Consider the following 18,308-nt stretch of genomic DNA (forward strand, 5'->3'; position numbering starts at 1 on the left):
ATATAATTATCATGAAAAACATTTTCAGGTCTTTTTCTTAAAAAAAACATCTCTGGTTTCTAATTAAAACTATTCATCACTTGAAATAATAGAAAGTTAACTTCTATGACAAAAATATCATCAGGGTTCATTCTTTTTATTTTATTAAAAAGTAGGTGAAAAGGTGAATTATTTTTAGAAAATAGAATAATAAAAATATGACAAAAAATGTTTCCAAAAAAAATATCGATTAAATTATCTAATTAATTAACAAGTTAACTAATTTGCATCAATTTAATTTTCATCTTTATTAATAATTCAAATTTTTATATTTCAAAATTGGAATAATTGAACATCTGTATAGATTAATTAAAATTAGAATGAATTTTAATGTCGACTCATTAAAATTCTAATCAAGAAATATTTTAAGAGTAATAATAATAAATTCAAAATTAGATCAATTTTTTTTTTGCTAGTGAATTATTCTTTAACTTTCCTGAGCTTCCTTATGTTTTTTGCATTGTAAATTTAACAATTTTCGAAGAATATTAAATCCAAAAATTAATCGAAAGATGAAAAAAAATTAATAAAAAAAAAAAATAAACCCAAGATTATGAAATACTTTCAAAATTAAATAAAAAGAGAATTTTCAAAACACAGACATCTAAATCTATGACAGAAAAAAAATCAAAACTGACATTTAACACCCACTATGAAAATGGAAACTTTCAACTATAACCATTGAAATGTTTTTCCGATTTTTCGCAAAAATTGAAATATGAAAGAAGAAAAAAAACACAGTGTCATAACATCGAAACATACCTGTTTACATTTTGGCGTTGCTCAAAATATTCGTATTCAGTATCTGGATACGGTAAATTATCATCTTCATCCTTTCTACACTTTCGACCGCATAAATAACCCGTAACAAAGCCAACGAATAGTGCAGACAATGCACCAGCAACCACTGCCATTACTAAAGTTTCGACAGAATATTGTGGCGGTGGAGAATCCGCTGCTGATACTTCCGGTCCTAAAATAAATAAACATTAAAGTGATATGTCAAATTATGAACACATAATAACAATAAATAATAAAAAATACAATAAACCAGGGTTGCCACAAAAATTTCATTTTGTTCCTCCCTCACGCTATTCAATGATTTTGCGCACAGACAGAATTAAAATTTTTTTTCCCTGATTTATTCTATGAAAAAAAATTCAAGATGAATTCAATTATAGAAAAAAAGATGTTTTTTGAAAGCAGAAAAGTGGTTTGAAACTTTGGGGTTTCTACGTATATTTTAAAAGTAGAATTAAAAACTAAAATTAAAGAAATTAATAAAAATAGCTTGAAACTTTGGTCTTTCTACGTAAATTTCAAAAATAAACTTAGTTTCTGTGGTGATCTTTCCTTGATTATTTTTGAGAGAAATTCAATTAAATTCCTAAAAAATTCAATTATTTTTTTATAGAATATAGAATTTTAGAATTTCAATTATTACTTTCAAAAATTTCAATTATTCTTAATAGAATTTTAGGACTTCGATTATTTTTTATTTTATTTATTTCTAAATTCAAATTATTCAAAATCTTTCAATTCATTGTTTACAAAAATTCAATTATTTCTTTAGAATTTTATAATTTCACTTATTTTATATTTTATTTAAATATTTATTTTGAAATTTCAATTATTTCAAAAATTTTAAATGCAGTGTTTATAAAAATTCAATTGTTTTTACAGTTTCTTCTAAATATTTTCAATTTTAAAATTAAAGCATTGAAAATCATTTAATTCTTGAAAAGAATGTTATCAAAATATTTAAAAATATTTGAATTCCTTCGAAAAATTTTATTGTATTTATCAAAATAATTGAATTCTCGAGAAGAATTTTATTAAAATCTTGGAAAATAATTGAATTCCTTCGAAAATTTTATTATTTATTAAAATAATTGAATTCTTACGAAGACTTTTATTAAAATTTTAAAAAATTCAAAATTAAAGTATTTTGAAGAATTGCTTTGACTTTTTTTTTAAAATAATTGTCTTTTTTTTGTAATTTTAATTGAAACTTTTGAAAGTAGAATTAAACAAAGAATTTTTTTCAACTTTTTAAAATAATCGTGTCTGTTTGAAATAATTTTGTCGAAAAATTAATTAAAAGTTTAAAAAAAATTGAAAAAAAAAAAAAAAAAAAAAATTGACTTGTTTCGAAGGATTTATTAAAATTTCAGAAAATAATTGAATTCTTGCAAAGATTTTATCATTAAAAAAATAATTGAATTGTTTCGAAGGATTTATTAAAATTTTACAAAATAATTCAATTCATTCGTGAAATTTTATTAAAATTTTGTTGATAATCAAAAATTTATATTTAAAAATGAAAAATTTTGTAATTTGCATAATAATAATAAATTGAATATCGGGTTTTACGCGAAACGTTTGCTAGTTGTTTATAAAATTCAATTACCTTTAAACTTAATGATCTTTTATGTTTCAAATTTTTTTTTGTAAATACTTTAGAATTTTCTATAAAATTCATGGAAATTCTACTTTGACTTTTTGTAAAATTCAATTATTTGCTAATTATTAATTTAAAATACTTGGAAAATTCGATTTTCTTAAAAATCTCTGAAGAAATTCTGTGAAAAATTTAATTATTTTCAATTCAATTTACTAAATTTTAATTAATTTACTAATTCATTAATACATTGTTTTTAAATATTCAATTATCTTTGAAAAACAGAATTAACAATTTTCAAAAAGCTGTTTTTTTCAGAATGTTAAATAAAATTATTTTAAAAAATAAATATTTAATTATCATTAATTTTGTTTTCTCATAAGAGAATTTTGTATTTTTACAATAATTGAAATTTTCAAAAGTTTTAGTATAAAATCTTTTGAAAAACTATTTCTTTTTCTGGAAATTGTGTGTAGTTTTAACTAAAGTCTTTTTTCTAATTCTAGAAAATTATTCTAGAATTTAATTATTTATATAATAAATTCAATTACTTATTTCAATAGAAAAACTCAATTAAATTTCATTGTTATTTTTAAGGAATAATCTGACAGACAGTCAAAACAAAAATTAGTCTAATCAGTTATAATTTCGTATTTTAACAGAAAAAGATTAATTGAATTATAAATTTGTTTTGGTAGGAAGGTTAATATTTTTATTTTCAACATTTTAAACAATTAAAAGTTGCGTATGAATAAAAATTAAAATTCTTTGTCAATAACAAATATTTATTATTGTTAACCTAAAGTTTATTTTACATAAATCATTTCTTAATTCTTATTGACAGAAAATTGTGATTTTTATTAATACAACTTCAAATTGTTAAAAATATTAAAAATTAAATTCTTGACGCTTTTACCAAAACAGTTGAAAAATTAAAATGATCTTTCTTTTAAAATACGAAATTATTACATTGGATTAACTTTTATTCCGATTGTTTCTCTGATTCTTCCTTAAGGAGAATTGAAAGATTTGTAAGTTTTTCAAAAATATACCCAAACACTAAAAATTATAATTTTTTTGTAATAATTCTAGAAATTTGTTTCCCCAAACTTTTTCTGATAATATTTCCTAAAATTTCCCTGGCAAATTTCATTTTCCTGTGACAACCCTGTAAAAACACACACAGTTCAAAAATCAAACGATATCAAAAACTAATATTTTCCTCACAGCTCAAAAAACATAATTTCGCTTTTCAAAAATTTGAAATTTCATCTTTAAAAATAAAAGCAAAATTTCTCATGTAGAAAATCGAAAATCAAGTTTTAATTGAAGAAGAAAGAGAACTATTGTTTGTTTAATTCAACTACGTTTAACTAACCTGAACTGCTTTGTTCTTCGTCTTGCATAATATTTATAATCTCACCTCCTTGCCCATCTTTATTAGACGCTAGGGAATCTTGAGGGAATTTGTTTTGATTGGCAGATATCGCTCCAAAGCTGCCAGCATCTTTATTTACAGTTTTACTTGGCGGGCAATATTTGTGTATTCCAGTTGCTACACTCTGCAAAAATCTCGTTGCATCTGTCGCCGCTGGTCCAACGAGAGCACGACATTTACCCTCAACTTTATCCCATGCACAATAGGGATCCTGTAGCGCGACACATTCACCACAAGAAAGAATTCTATCACTGTAACATCGATGTAATCTCAATGCTTGCACTTGACTGTCGGAAATAACAACAAGACGACCGTCCTCCAAGCCATCGCCGGCCTGCGTTGCGCGCACAACTTTTATTCCACGCACTGGAATTGTCATTGGAAATGCTTGAATCTCCTCAATCACAACTGGACTGACTTTTTGATGTGAGTCCGCAGACTCGGCATTTATTGCTTTTATCACTTTTCCATTATCGGTGCCAATAAACAAAACATCATAGGTTTTACCCCCAGGTGTTTTCACTTGTGGATCCACTGTGATTTGTGTGAATCTGTAACTGAAAGGGCAATTGCAATTTTATTTTTTCCATTTTTGTTCTTTTTAATAACGTGATCGTAAAATTTCTACAAAAAAAGAAAGGGGGAAATAAATGATTGCTTTTGACAAATTAGTACTTCGAATACATTTTTCCATTTTTAAACTTATTTCAAACACATTCGATTTAGAATATACAATCGAAATAAAATAAAAATATCAGGTCTCGGATTGACTTTAAGGAGCAAAAAAAAGTCAGTTTACTCAGTTTAGAGTAGAAAAAAAAGATGTTCCTAAGATTCGAACGTTCAAATGAATGACAATTTTTTTTTATATTTAATTGAAATTTGAATTTTATTAAACAAATATTTTTTTGTTAATTAAAGAAATTAATTCCTTCCTATAAAAATTTAATTTCTTTTCTATTTAATTTTTTAAAAATATAAATAGAAAAAAAATATTCTTTCATTTAAACGTTCAAAACTTTAGGAATATAAAAAAAAAGTCGAAAAAATGGTTTATTCAGGATTCTTATACTCTAAATTTAACTGATTTACAAAAAAATTAAAAATATTTTCCTTTATAAGAATAATAACTTTAATTCCAAATCTTCGTAAAATTGAATTATTTTCAAACATTTTCAAACATTTTTTTCAAATTTTTCTGCAAAAACAAATATTTTTAAAATTGTTATAAAATTCTTCAAAATATTAAATTTATTTCAATAAATTTGACGAAAATTGCAATTATTTGAAGAGTTTTCAACAAATATTATTTACGGGAATTCAATATCATAAAAAAATTTTTGTTAAAATTTCCCTAAAACCTAAGTTTTTTTTTAGAATTTCTAAACAAAATTATTCAAGTTTTCAATAATTTTGGTAAATAAATATTTAAATAGTATTTTTATTTATAATTTCCACAGGATTCAAATTTTTTTAAAAATTTAATTTCAAATCTTCTGAAAATATAATTAATTCGAAAAATTTCGATTGTAATTCTACAACAAATCAATTATTTTCTAGAATTTTTTAATAAACTTTTTCTCTAAATCAATTAATTTAAATAATTGAAATTTAGAAAAATGTTTTTAAATGACTGGATTTTATTTTAAGAATTTTTCAATTATTTAAGAAGCTAATCAATTTTTAGAAGAATTTTAATTGCAAATTTTAGAAATTATTTATTACTGCAACATTTTAATACCTAACTAAAAAAATGTTAATCTTTTAAAAAATTGTAATTATATTTTTCCGAAAATGATAATAAAATACTTTGAAAAAATCAATTATTTTCAAAACAATTTTATAAAATTTCAATTAGTTTAAATTAGAAACCTTCTGAAATTTAATTATTTCTATTTTCTGAATTTCTAATTTTTAGAATTTTTATTTACAATTTTTCTCTAAATTAATTATTTTTATTAATTTTTAAAAAAGTTCTTTGAGAATTCAAATATTCGAAGAAAAAAAAGAAAGTTTTCTTAAAATGCGAATAAAGTTCAATTGTTTTTAATATAATTTTAAGAAATTTCTAAAATTGTTTGAATTTTTTTCAAATTAATTATTTTCGAGAATTTAATTATCTTCGAAAAATTGCAATTACAATTTTTGGAAATTCAAATTATTTAAAAAATTTGCAATGAAAATTTTTAGAAATTCAAATTATTTAAAAAATTTACAGTTAAAATTCTCGATAATCTAATTTCCGAAAATAATAATAAAATACTTTGAAAAATCAATTATTTTCAAAACAATTTTATAAAATTTCAATTAGTTTAAATTAGAAACCTTCTGAAATTTAATTATTTCTATTTTCTGAATTTCCATTTTTTAGAATTTTTATTTACAATTTTTCTCTAAATTAATTATTTTTATTAATTTTTAAAAAAGTTCTTCGAGAAATCAAATATTCAAAGAAAAAAAAGAAAGTTTTCTTAAAATGCGAATAAAGTTCAATTGTTTTTAATATAATTTTAAGAAATTTCTATAATTGTTTGAATTTTTTTCAAATTAATTATTTTCGAGAATTTAATTATCTTCAAAAAATCTTAATTACAATTTTTTAAAAACCTCAATTTTTTCAGAATTTCTAAGTTAATTTATTCAAAACTTCTATAATTTTTGTTAATTTAGTATTTAAATACTTATTTGTTATTTATATTTGCACAGAAATTAAAATTTTTAGAACAGTGAATTTCAAATCTGTAATTTAATTTCGATAATTCAATTATTTTAAAAATTTGCAATTAAAATTCTTGAATAAGTAATTTCCAGAAATTTTAATGAACTAATTAAAAAAATCAATTGTTTTCAATAAAATTTTACAAAATTTTATTAATTTTCAAAAAAGTTCTTCGAGAATTTTATTAACAAAAAAAAAAAGAAAAAAAGAAAGTTGATTTAAAATACGTCTAAATTTCAATTATTTTCAATTTACGAAATTACAAAATTTCTAATTTTTTGAATATTTTAATTAATTGTTTTCGGGAAATCAGTTAATTTCCATTAAATACAATTTCTTAAAATATTTTAGAATTTCTAAATCAAATTATTTAAGAATTGAATAATTTTGTTAAATATTTAATTAGGTACTAATTGTTATTAATATTTATAAAAAGAATTAAATTTCCAAAAGAAATCAATTTCAACTTTTTGAAATTTAATTGTTTCTAAAAGTAAAAAGTTAAATTTGCAATTCTTCCATTTGATTTATTTTCTGGAATTTTCAACTAAAATAGTTCAAAGGTTTAATAATTTCTTAAAATTGTTAGTCTAATTTTTCCAAAATTCAATTATTTTCTAGAATTTTTAAATAAAAAATTTCTCAAAATCAATTATTTTTAACAATTTTAAGATATTTTTCCTCGAGAATTCAACGACAACAACAATTCAATTCTATTTTTTATTAAAATTTGAATGATTTTTTTTAAGTTTTTAAAATGAAAAAAAAACTCAGGACAATTTAAGTTTTTCAATATTTTCAAAGGATACCAAAATCCTGAATTACTGTAGCATTTCTAAAAATTTGACATTTTTCCATTATTTTGGATAAAGTTTTCTCACATTCCTGACTTATGGCCGAAATTTATAAAAATGTAAAAAAAGTCTAACTCAAAAATAAATTTTCGAAAAATGTTTAAAACTAAATTTAATGTTATAATAGTTAAATAGTTAAACAGTCAAACAGTTAAATAATAACTAAACTAAATCAATAAACCCTCTAAAAATTTAACTAATTTAAACTTCTCTCTAAAATCGAATACGAATTAAATTGCAAAATTAAGTTAATTTGTAAATATAGCAAAATAATTTGTATCAAAAGATATATTTAGACATTGACTAGAATAAATTATAGTTTCGAAAGACTAGAAATAATCTTCGTTTTCACAGTCTAATAATTTATTAATCAATAATCAAAGGATACATTAAATATTAATCAAAGGGTAAAACCTTTAAGCAAAAAGCTTTCGTCTTTCTACAAAATTCCTTTAATACATTAAAAAAGTTTTATCCTCTAATAAATGATTAATAAATAATTAGCCCAACAGCATTTTTAATCTTTCCAGACCAAAAAAATATTTTGCAAACAAATTTTTTTATTATCTCCCCCTCGCATTTCGAATTTAATTAAATACAAAATACTTACTGGAAATTTGTTCGAATGACGATGGGTTGTCCAAAGAAACTCGGGACTGATTCATCCATGAGCGAATGACTTTTTATAAAATTTAAAGTTAAATCAGGTAACGTGCGAGAGTCGTTGACACATTGACCCGGCCTTGGATCTGGAACCTTTGAGCTCTGCACAGGCAACCAATTTGAGTTAAGAGCACTTTGCTCTTTAAAATTACCTTCGAAGGTATCAGCAATATCTTGTAACGAGAAAGCACAAACGGCAGATCCACTTATACTATTAACAGGAGTTGTGAATGCGCCGTATATTAATTGTGCTGATACGCTGCCATATTGACCAGATATCAGTTCTGTTGTCGACTCTGCGAACAAAGAGGAGAAGCAATTTATTAATCATTATTTCCTTTCACTCTTCCCTTTTTTTTGACAAACAATAGAAAAAAAAGTATTTTCAAAGTCAATTTCAAACAAAACTTGCCATTACTGAGAAATAATTAAATACTTGGTACTTAAAAGTTAAATACTTCGTAGAGAAGAGATTTTTTTTATTCTTGTGGCTTATTGGCCACAAGAATAAAAAAATCTCTTCTCTATTATAAATGGCTAAAAACATACAAATCTATATTAATAATATAATCGTTGTATTCAGATAATCTGTTCGCAGATTGAAGTTAGTTGCTGTTTGCTTTTTTGTTTCATAACTTATTAAATAATTTTTCTTTTTAAATGTTTAAAATTTTTAAATTAATGTACTGAAAATCATTGAATTCTTGTAAAGTATTTATAAAAAAATATGAATATAATTGAATTCATTTCAAGAATTTTATCAACATTTTTTCAAATAATTTAATTCTTTCGTGATAATGTAATTCAAATTGTGTTGAAAATAATTTAATTCTTGGCAAGATTTTTATTAAAATACTTTAAAATAATTGAATTGTTTTGAAGAATTTATTTCAATATTCTTGAAAATAATCAAGTTTTTTTAAATAATTTTTACTGAAAATGTTGAAAATAATTGAATTCCTGAGAAGAATTTTATTATTTACAAAAATAATTGAATTATACAATTTATAAAAACAATTGAATTGTTTCATAGAATTTTTTAACAGAATTGTTGAAAATAATCGAATTTTCATTAAAACTCTTGAAAATAATTGAAACATTTTATTATTTATGAAAAAATTTGAATTCCTTTGAAGAATTTTATTATTTATGAAAATATTTTAATTTTTGCGATGAATTTTTTTATTTATGAAAATAATTGAATTCTTGAGGATGAATTTCTTATTTATAAAAATAATTGATTTCTTGAGGAGGATTTTACAATTCATAAAAATAATTGGAATGTTTCGAAGAACTTTATCTGAATTTTTTAAAATAATTGAATTTTTTGAAGGAATTTTATTAAAAATTTTGAAAATAATGATTTTTTTAAATTGTAATAATATTCTTCGCAGGAATTTAATAATTTCTAAAAATTCTTATTAAAATAATTCTTCCCAAGAGTTCAAATTTCTTTCAAAAATTTCTATAAAATTCTTGTCAAGAGTTTAATTATTTTTAAAATTCTTCGCAAGAATTCAATTATATTAAAAAATTTCAATAAAATTCTTGGCAAGAATTCGATTATTTTCATAAATAATAAAATTCTTCTAAAGGAATTCAATTAATTTCAATACAATTTTAACAAAATTCTTGGGAAGGATTTAATTATTTTCAAATGATTTGAATTTCATTAAAATTGGTCAAAAGAATTCAATTATTTTGACAATTTTTTTCAGAAATTCAATTATTTTCAAAAATTTTAACAAAATTGTTCATTGGAATTCAATTATTTTTGTGTATAAAAAAAATTCTTCGTCAATTTATGAAAATATTTTAATACTTGCGCAGAATTTTCTTATTTATGAAAATAATTAAATTCTTGCGAAGGATTTTACAATTCATAAAAATAATTGAATTGTTTCGAAGAATTTTTTTTGAATTTTTGAAAATAATTGAATTTTTTTGAAGGAATTTTATTAAAAATTTTGAAAATAATGATTTTTTAAAAAGAATTTTTTATCAAAATTGTTGAAAATAATTGAATTAATATTAAAATTCCTGAAAATAATCGAATTTAATTAATATTTTTAAAAATAATTGTATTTTTTCGAGAAATTTATTAAAATTGTATTGAAAATAATTAAATTGCTTTAAATAATTTTATTATTTATGAGAATATTGAAATTTTTACGAAAAATTATATTAAAATTTTTGAATAATAATAAACAAAAATATTTAATATTATGTTCTTAATAAGTTAATTCTTTAAATTATTAAATCTGTAATTATTTAAAAATTGATGACTATTCTTGAAAATATAAAATTTTTTAATTTGCAAAATAATATTTGAACGTTTAAATGAAGGCCGATAATTTTTTTACTACTTTTAATTTGTATTTTTCTATTAAATATTTTTCTATTTAATAAAATTAAAAATATATTAATAGGTATTTTTTAAATTATTTTTCTCTTAAAAAATATTCTTTTGTACATTCCTTTTTAAATTGAATATACATTAAATCTTAATTCAGTTTATCAAAAATATTCAAAGTGAACATAAAATTTCGTTCATTTGAACGTTCAAAATTTAAATAAAATAATATACTCACGTATTTCATTAAAATAAAATGGAAAATCGCCTGTTACTGAACAATTCAGGCGGGATTTTAAAAAACTCGTCCATCTATTTCGAAAACGATGAGGTCCCCCTCGATCATGTTTGCAAACTCTTGCAACGCGGGAGTAAACCGCCTGTAAAGAAAATTACAATCAGTATTCAAAAAAAATATTTCAAAAAGTAAATTACTTTCAAAACTAATTTTTTTTTTTATTTGTAAAAATATTTTTTTTAACTAATTTATCAATGTGGAGTCACTTACTTTCCCGCAATTTATGTATTCTACAGCTGTTTCTCTGAAGAAGAAATATACAAAGTCCCCTTGTGTCATAGAACTCACAAAATTTGGCGCTGAAAAAAGAGAAGAATTTAAATTAAAAAAAAAAAAATTCTCCACTCACTTCAAATCTATTCAAAATTATTTTGAATAGAAAAATTATTTGCCACAAAATTTCTATTTTAAAAAAAGAAGGAAAAAAATGTAATAAAACAAGAACAATCTAATTTCTCATTCTTATTATTTGCAATTTCTCCTCCGAAAATTATTTTCTTTCAAATGAATTAAAATTCCACTTTCAATTATTCAATGCTCAATATGCAAAACTATTCAAAGTCAAACTTTCTCAATTTAAAATCCTCAAACGTTTAAGTCAAAGTTGATTGGATATTCTTTTTTCAAATGTGCTTTTTTTAGTGCTTTGAAAAATTATTTACTGATAAAGAGAATTTTAGAAAATTGTGTGTGAATTATTTTAATATTACAATTTCAATTCAAAAAAAAAAATTGTTGAACAGAAGAGACTTTTTTGTAAAAAAAAACGAGTAAATTTTTCTACTTCTTTTAAATGTCAGAAAAAAAATTCAAAAAATAGTTTCTTTTGGTAAATTTTAAAATTAAAAGACTAAGCTACTCTTTCGCAGAATTTCATGAATTTTTAATAGCGGCAAAATTTTATTTTCTGGTTTTTAAGATTAAACATTATGTATTAACATTGAAAAGTGGAAAAAAGCTTAAATATTTCCGACATAGTTCAGTAGTTCGAGAAGTTTGAATTTTTATTTTATCGAATTTTACAAAGTAGACTCAATAGCGAACAGATATTTTATACTCTGAATTTTTCATTTAGGTGAATTTTTATTTATTAAAACTAAAGTTCATTTACAATTTTATTTATTCAACAGAATTTATATACCCTATTAAATTTGTTACGAAACATTTTTCAACTGGAAATTTTTATTAACTTCAAATTATAATAGAATTTCTAATAAACTAAATTTTAATCATCAGATTCTTTAGTTCCAGAAATTTTCATTTATCAGAATTTTCATCAAATGTATGTAATTTTATTTTGTAGAATTTTGCATTCACCAAATTTTCAAATTTTCTTTCTTTTAAATTAAAAAAAAATATCTAATTTCAAGCAAAATCGAAAATTTGACATTAAAAATTCGCTCGAACAGAAAATTTAATAATTAAAAATAATTGAATTTCAAAAATTTTAATAAAAAAATTCTCAGAATTACTTTTTTAAAATACTTTAATAGTAATTTTCTCAAGCTAATTTTCCTTAATTTCCATTTTCATATTTTTATTTGATGAATTTTCAATTAAAATTTTTAGAAATTCAAATTATTTAAAAATGTGCAAATAAAATTCTCGATAATTTAATTTCCAAAAATGATAATAAAATACTTTGAAAAATGAATTATTTATAAAAAAAAATTACAAAATTTCAATTTTGAAATTAGAAACCTTCTGAAATTTAATTGTTTCTACTTTCTGAATGTTTATTTGCTAGAATTTTTATTTACAATTTTTCTTTAAATCAATTATTTTTATTAATTTTCAAAAACGTTCTTCGAGAATTCAATTATTCAAAGAAAAAGAAAGAAAGTTTACTTAAAATGCGTGTAAAGTTTAATTGATTTTAATAAAATCTTAAGAAATTTCTAATATTGTTTGAATTTTTTTTCAAATTAATTATTTTCTAAAAAACTTAATTACAATTTTTTAAAAATCTCAATTTTTCAGAATTTCTCAGTTAAATTATTCAAAACTTCAATAATTTTTGTTAATTTAGTATTTAAATACTTATTTGTTATTTATGTTTCCGCAGAAATTGAAATTTTTAGAAAAGTGAATTTCAAATATGAAATTTAATTTTGATAATTCAATTATTTTAAAAATTTTCAATTAAAATTCTCGAAAATGTAATTTCCAGAAATGTTAATAAAATAATTTAAAAAAATCAATTGTTTGCAATAAAATTTTACAAAATTTGATTAATTTTCAAAACAGTTCTTCGAGAATTTTATTGTCAAAAAGAAAAAAAAAGAAAGTTGATTTAAAATACGTCTAAATTTCAATTGTTTTTATTTTTCAATTTAAGAAATTACAAATTACAAAGTTTCTAATGACTTGAATATTTTAATTAATTGTTTTCGGGAAATCAGTTAATTTCCATTAAATAGAATTTCTTGAAATATTTTAGAATTTCTAAATCAAATTATTCAAGAATTGAATAATTTCGTAAAATATTTAATTAGGTACTAATTGTTATTAATATTTACAAAAGAATTAAATTTAAAAAAGAAATCAATTTTAACTTTTCTGAAATTTAATTTATTGTTTCTATAAAGTTAAATTTGCAATTCTTTCAAAATTTGATTTTTTTTTTTATTATAGAATAATAAATTTTTGACTAATTATCAATCGAATACAAATTTTAAAAAAATAAAGAAGCAAAAGTATATTCTCATAATTTAAAATATAAATAATAAATTTCAGAATTTAAATAAAAATAATTTATATTTTTTTGTAGTAAAAAAATTTATAAAAAGAAAACTTTTAAAGAAATTTCAAAAAGAAAAACAATAAATTTCCCAAATTCCCTCAAATAGAAATTAAAAAAAAAACGAATTCGCAGAAAATGAAAATTCCCTATGACAATGCAATTTTTTTTGAGAAAATATTCATGCGTCTAAAAAATTGTTCCCACTTTTCAATCGTATGGTTCTAATTAAAAATGAAAAAAAGAAGAAAAGAACTAAAGTAGATAAATTTCTTTGAGAAAATTCTAGGCAATTATAATTAAAGAGTAATAATAATTGATGCTCACCATTGAGACTCATTGAATCATATTGTTCGGTTTGAAGGGGCTCTCTGTATATAATTGGATCCATTCCCGAAAAATCGGCAACAGTACCTGTGTAAAGTTCGCCATTCACGTAAACAAAAGTACTGTTATGCTGTGGATCATAGGGGCAGCGTGCTTGAGCAGGTTTCTCATTTTCCACAGAATAATTACCAACTTGAACAATGTAATCTCGACACATTGGTTTAAAGGCATTCGTTGCGCAAACCAATAAATTATTATTTCCCGTTTTCGCTAAAATACGAACATAATTTTGGCATTTCTCCTCGTCGCTACCCTTCATAACGCACATTTTAATGTCATCCTCCTTTGAGTACCACGTCAATCTTTGCTGTTCCGTGAGGTCTGTCAAGCTCAAATTATGCACCAGATTTCTATAACAAACAAAAACAAACAATATTCATTAATTATTAATTCATCTTCTTCTCTATTAATAATCATTTGCGGCATTAATAATCAATTTTTTAAATGTTTTCAATTTTTAAATTATAGTGTATTGAAAATAATTGAATTCTTGCGAAGAATTTTATTGAAATTTTTGAAAATCATAATTAAATTCTTTTGAAGGTCTTCTTTGAAATCGTTTAAAATAATGAAGTTTCTTAAATAATTTTGATTGAAAATTTTAATCGTGTAATTGAATTTTATGAAGAATTTCTTTCAAGTTTTTAAAATAATCGCATCTGTTAATAATTGAAATTAAACATTTGATTATTGAATTTTATTAAAACTTTTAGAAAATAATTAAATTCTTCTCAGAATTTTATTACAATTCTATAGAATAATTCAATTCATTCAAGAAATTTGATTAAATTTTAGAGTAAATAATTAAATTCTTTTGAAGAATCTTGAAGTTTTTTTTGAAAATAATGTAATTTTTTAAATAATTTTAATTGAAGTTTTTTAAAATATAATTAAACGAAAATGTTTTTAAAATAATCGTCTCTGATGTTAATAATTATAATTAAAAATTTGATTATTGAATTTGATTAAAATTGTATTGAAAATAATTGAATTCATGAGAAGAATTTTATTATTTATGAAAGTAATTGAATTCTTGCGAAGAATTTTATTGAAATTTTTGAAAATCTGTTTTAAATTCTCTTGTAGAATTTTATTTTGAATTTATTTAAAGTACAATGGAATTTCTTTAATTTAATTTCTATTAATAATTCTTAATAAGTGAATTATTTTTGTATTTTTGTATTTTAATATTATACGAATTTTATTTTTCTTTTTTCTTTTAATTTAACTTTGATTTATATTTTTAATTATAATAAATTACCCTTTGACATTTTTGTTCTTTTTATAGAGTCTAATCGAAAATGTAAATGATTTTAATAAATATTTAATTGACTCGATATTATGTATTTCTTTTTACCATCAGAGTTGATAGAAGAAATAAAATTTGTAATTCTCTTTAAAGTTAACATGAACAAAAAAGTAGTATTCTTAAAAAAGAAACTTAATTCTATCTTTTTTCTAAGGAAAAAAAAAATTGGAGGTTTCTAAGATATTCCCTTAGGGATTACACTCTGAGAAATAAAAGTTCTTATATTTTCATAGTCTACTTTTCATTTTAGGTGAACTGAGTCATCAAAAAGATTCTTTTGTATACAGCAAAATACGAAAGATTAGAACAAATGTTTTCTTTAGATGAAAAGTAACCACTGTAAAAGTTCTACATACATTTTTCATATTAAATTGAAAAAAAATTCTACTTTTGAAATGTAGTATTGAAATATTTTAATATTTAATAACAAAATTTATTATTATTTGTATATTATTACAATAGAAAATGTTACGCGTACAATTCGTAATTTATTATTATTATTATTATGCAAATTACAAATTTTTTTAGTTCTAAATATGTAACTTCAATTTTTTTTTTAATAATTTTGAATCAAAATTGAAAAAAATTCACTAAATTATACAATTAATAACTAATAAATTATTATTCTTTATTATTTTCTAATTTTTTAACATTTTAAAAAAATTCTTCAAAATAGGTCATTCATTTATTTACAAATATTTTAATAGAATTTTAGTAAAGAATGAAATTATTTTCATAAATAATAAAATTATTTGTAGAAATCAACTAATTTTAAAAATTTTAATAAATTTCTTTTAAAAAAATTTAATTATTTTCAAGAATTTAGTTAAAATTCTCTATAAAAATTCAATTATTTTCAATACAATTCTAATTGAATTCCATGAAAGAATTTAATTATTTTCAAACATTGTAATAAAATTATAATTGTTTTTTCCAAACAATTCAATTATTTTGAAAAATTTTTAATAAAATTCTTGACAAAAAATCAATTATTTTCGTAAATAATGAATTGAATACAGAAAATTAAATTATTTTTAAAAATTTTGAAAAAATTCTTTATAAGAATTCAATTATTTCAGGAAATAATAAAATTCTTCACAGAAATTCAATTATTTTCAATACAATTTTAACAAAATTTCTCTAAAGAAGCTATTTTAAAAATTTTTAACGAAATTCTTCAAAAGAAATTCAATTATTTTCAGAAATAATTAAATTATTTTCGAGAATTTAATGTTTTCAATAGAATTTTTTTGAAATACAATTTTACAAAAATTTCTCAAGAGAATTTAAATACTTAAAAATTTTTTTTGAATTTTTTGCAGTAATTCAATTATTTCAAAAATTTTATTAAAATTCTTAAAAAGAATTCAAATATTTTCAATAAAATTTTAACCGATTTTAACTAAATTTCTCGAAAGGATTTTTATACATATCGAAACAATTAAATTAATTTCAAAAATGTTAATAAAAATCTTGTCAAAATTTCAATTATTTTCATAAATTTATTTAATGTATTTTAATAAAATTCTTCGAAACAATTTATTTATTTTAAACGATTTCAGAAATTTTATTTAAATTCTCAAGAATTCAATTATTTTTAATACAATTTTAATCAAATTTGACAAAAAATATGCAAGAATCCAATTATTTTCATACTATAATAAAATTCTTGCCAGGAATTCAATTATTTTATAAAAATTAAAAAAAAATTCTATATAAGAATTGAATTATTTTCAATACAATTTTAATTAAATTTAAATGGAAAAAAATTTGCAAGAATTGAATTACTTTTTTAAAAAACAAAATTCTTCACTGGAATTCAATTATTTTCAATACAATTATAATAAAATTACTCGAAAGAATGCAATTATTTTGAAAAATGTTAATAAAATTTTTAAAAAAACTTGAATTATTTTCAAAATTTGTAATTTCTTTGTATTTTATTCCTTATTTTGAAAAGAAACCACTTTTTTTTACAATTTTCATAAAATTTATCAAAAGAATTCAACTATTTTTTAAAAATGAAATTTTTCCAGAAATTAAATTTAAAAATTTTAATGAAGCTCTTCAAAACAATTCAAATATTTATAATAATTTCAATAAAATTTCTCTAATAGAATTCAATTAGTTTCAAAAATTTAATTCTTCGAAAGAATTAAATTATTTAGAAAATTTAATTATTCGAAAGAATTCAATTATTTAAAAAACTTTAAATAATATTCTTCAAAAGAATTCAATTATTTTAAAAATTTGTAATTTTTTTAAATTTTATTTCTTATTTTAAAAATAAACAATTTTTTTGGAATTTTAATAAAAACATTTTCTAAAGAATTCAAGTAGTTACTTTTAAAATTTGTAATAAAATTTTTTCAGAAATTCAATTATGTTCAATAATTTCAATGAATCTCTTCAAAACAATTCAAAAACTTCTAAAAATTTTAGTATAATTTTTCTGATGGAATTTAAATAGTTTCAAAAATTTAATTCTTCGAAAGAATTAAATTATTTAGGTAATTTTAAATAATATTCTTCAAAAGAATCCAATTATTTTGAGAAATGTTCATAAAATTCTCTATAAGAATTCAATAATTTCCAAAAATTTGTAATTACTAAAATTTTATTTTAGTTAGTTTTATTTATTTATTTATTAAATCTTTTTAACAAATCTTTTCTATTTAACACTAGCAGTATTTTCATTATTTTTATTTTTTTAGTGTTTTATGATAAAAATTGTCCTCTAATTAATCAACAAAAATCTAATTTAATTTAATGGACAAAAATTAAACAAAAAAAAATTTTTTTTTACAAAATTTTTTCAAAATAGAAAGAAAATTATAGAAATATTAATACAACTATTATACTTGAAAAGTAAAAAGCAAACTATGAATCATGTCAAAGAATTCAATTTACCTTCCACCGACTAGAAGATAATTTTCATCTCTCAGCACCAGTCGGAAGTAATCTGTATGTGTCTCGTTTCCTGTGAACCTGAATACATCTTCTGCACCTGAAAACAAAGTAATACTTAAGATTCTTTCTTTTTTCTTTTCATTTCGTTTCATTTCTTTCTTTCTTTCTTTTTTTTATTATTATTTTTGAAAGAGAGA

The 18,308-nt window shown here is 20.3% G+C and overlaps 1 protein-coding gene across 2 annotated transcripts in view; it reads right to left on the reverse strand.

Annotated features, from left to right (window-relative positions):
- Window positions 1-18,308, reverse strand: part of LOC122502869 (semaphorin-1A) — a 69,470-nt gene that overhangs the window by 4,649 nt on the left and 46,513 nt on the right. For both annotated transcript variants that reach the window (XM_043613175.1, XM_043613177.1), the window contains exons 3-9: window positions 18,112-18,208; window positions 13,833-14,242; window positions 10,976-11,064; window positions 10,706-10,847; window positions 8,062-8,410; window positions 3,819-4,435; window positions 802-1,012 (exon numbers count right to left, since the gene is read on the reverse strand). In XM_043613175.1, the coding sequence (XP_043469110.1) occupies window positions 802-1,012; window positions 3,819-4,435; window positions 8,062-8,410; window positions 10,706-10,847; window positions 10,976-11,064; window positions 13,833-14,242; window positions 18,112-18,208 (1,915 nt within the window). The remainder of the gene's footprint in view (window positions 1-801; window positions 1,013-3,818; window positions 4,436-8,061; window positions 8,411-10,705; window positions 10,848-10,975; window positions 11,065-13,832; window positions 14,243-18,111; window positions 18,209-18,308) is intronic.

Source organism: Leptopilina heterotoma, unplaced genomic scaffold, assembly GCF_015476425.1.
Source record: "Leptopilina heterotoma isolate Lh14 unplaced genomic scaffold, ASM1547642v1 Lhet_24, whole genome shotgun sequence".
Lineage (NCBI taxonomy): Eukaryota > Metazoa > Arthropoda > Insecta > Hymenoptera > Figitidae > Leptopilina > Leptopilina heterotoma.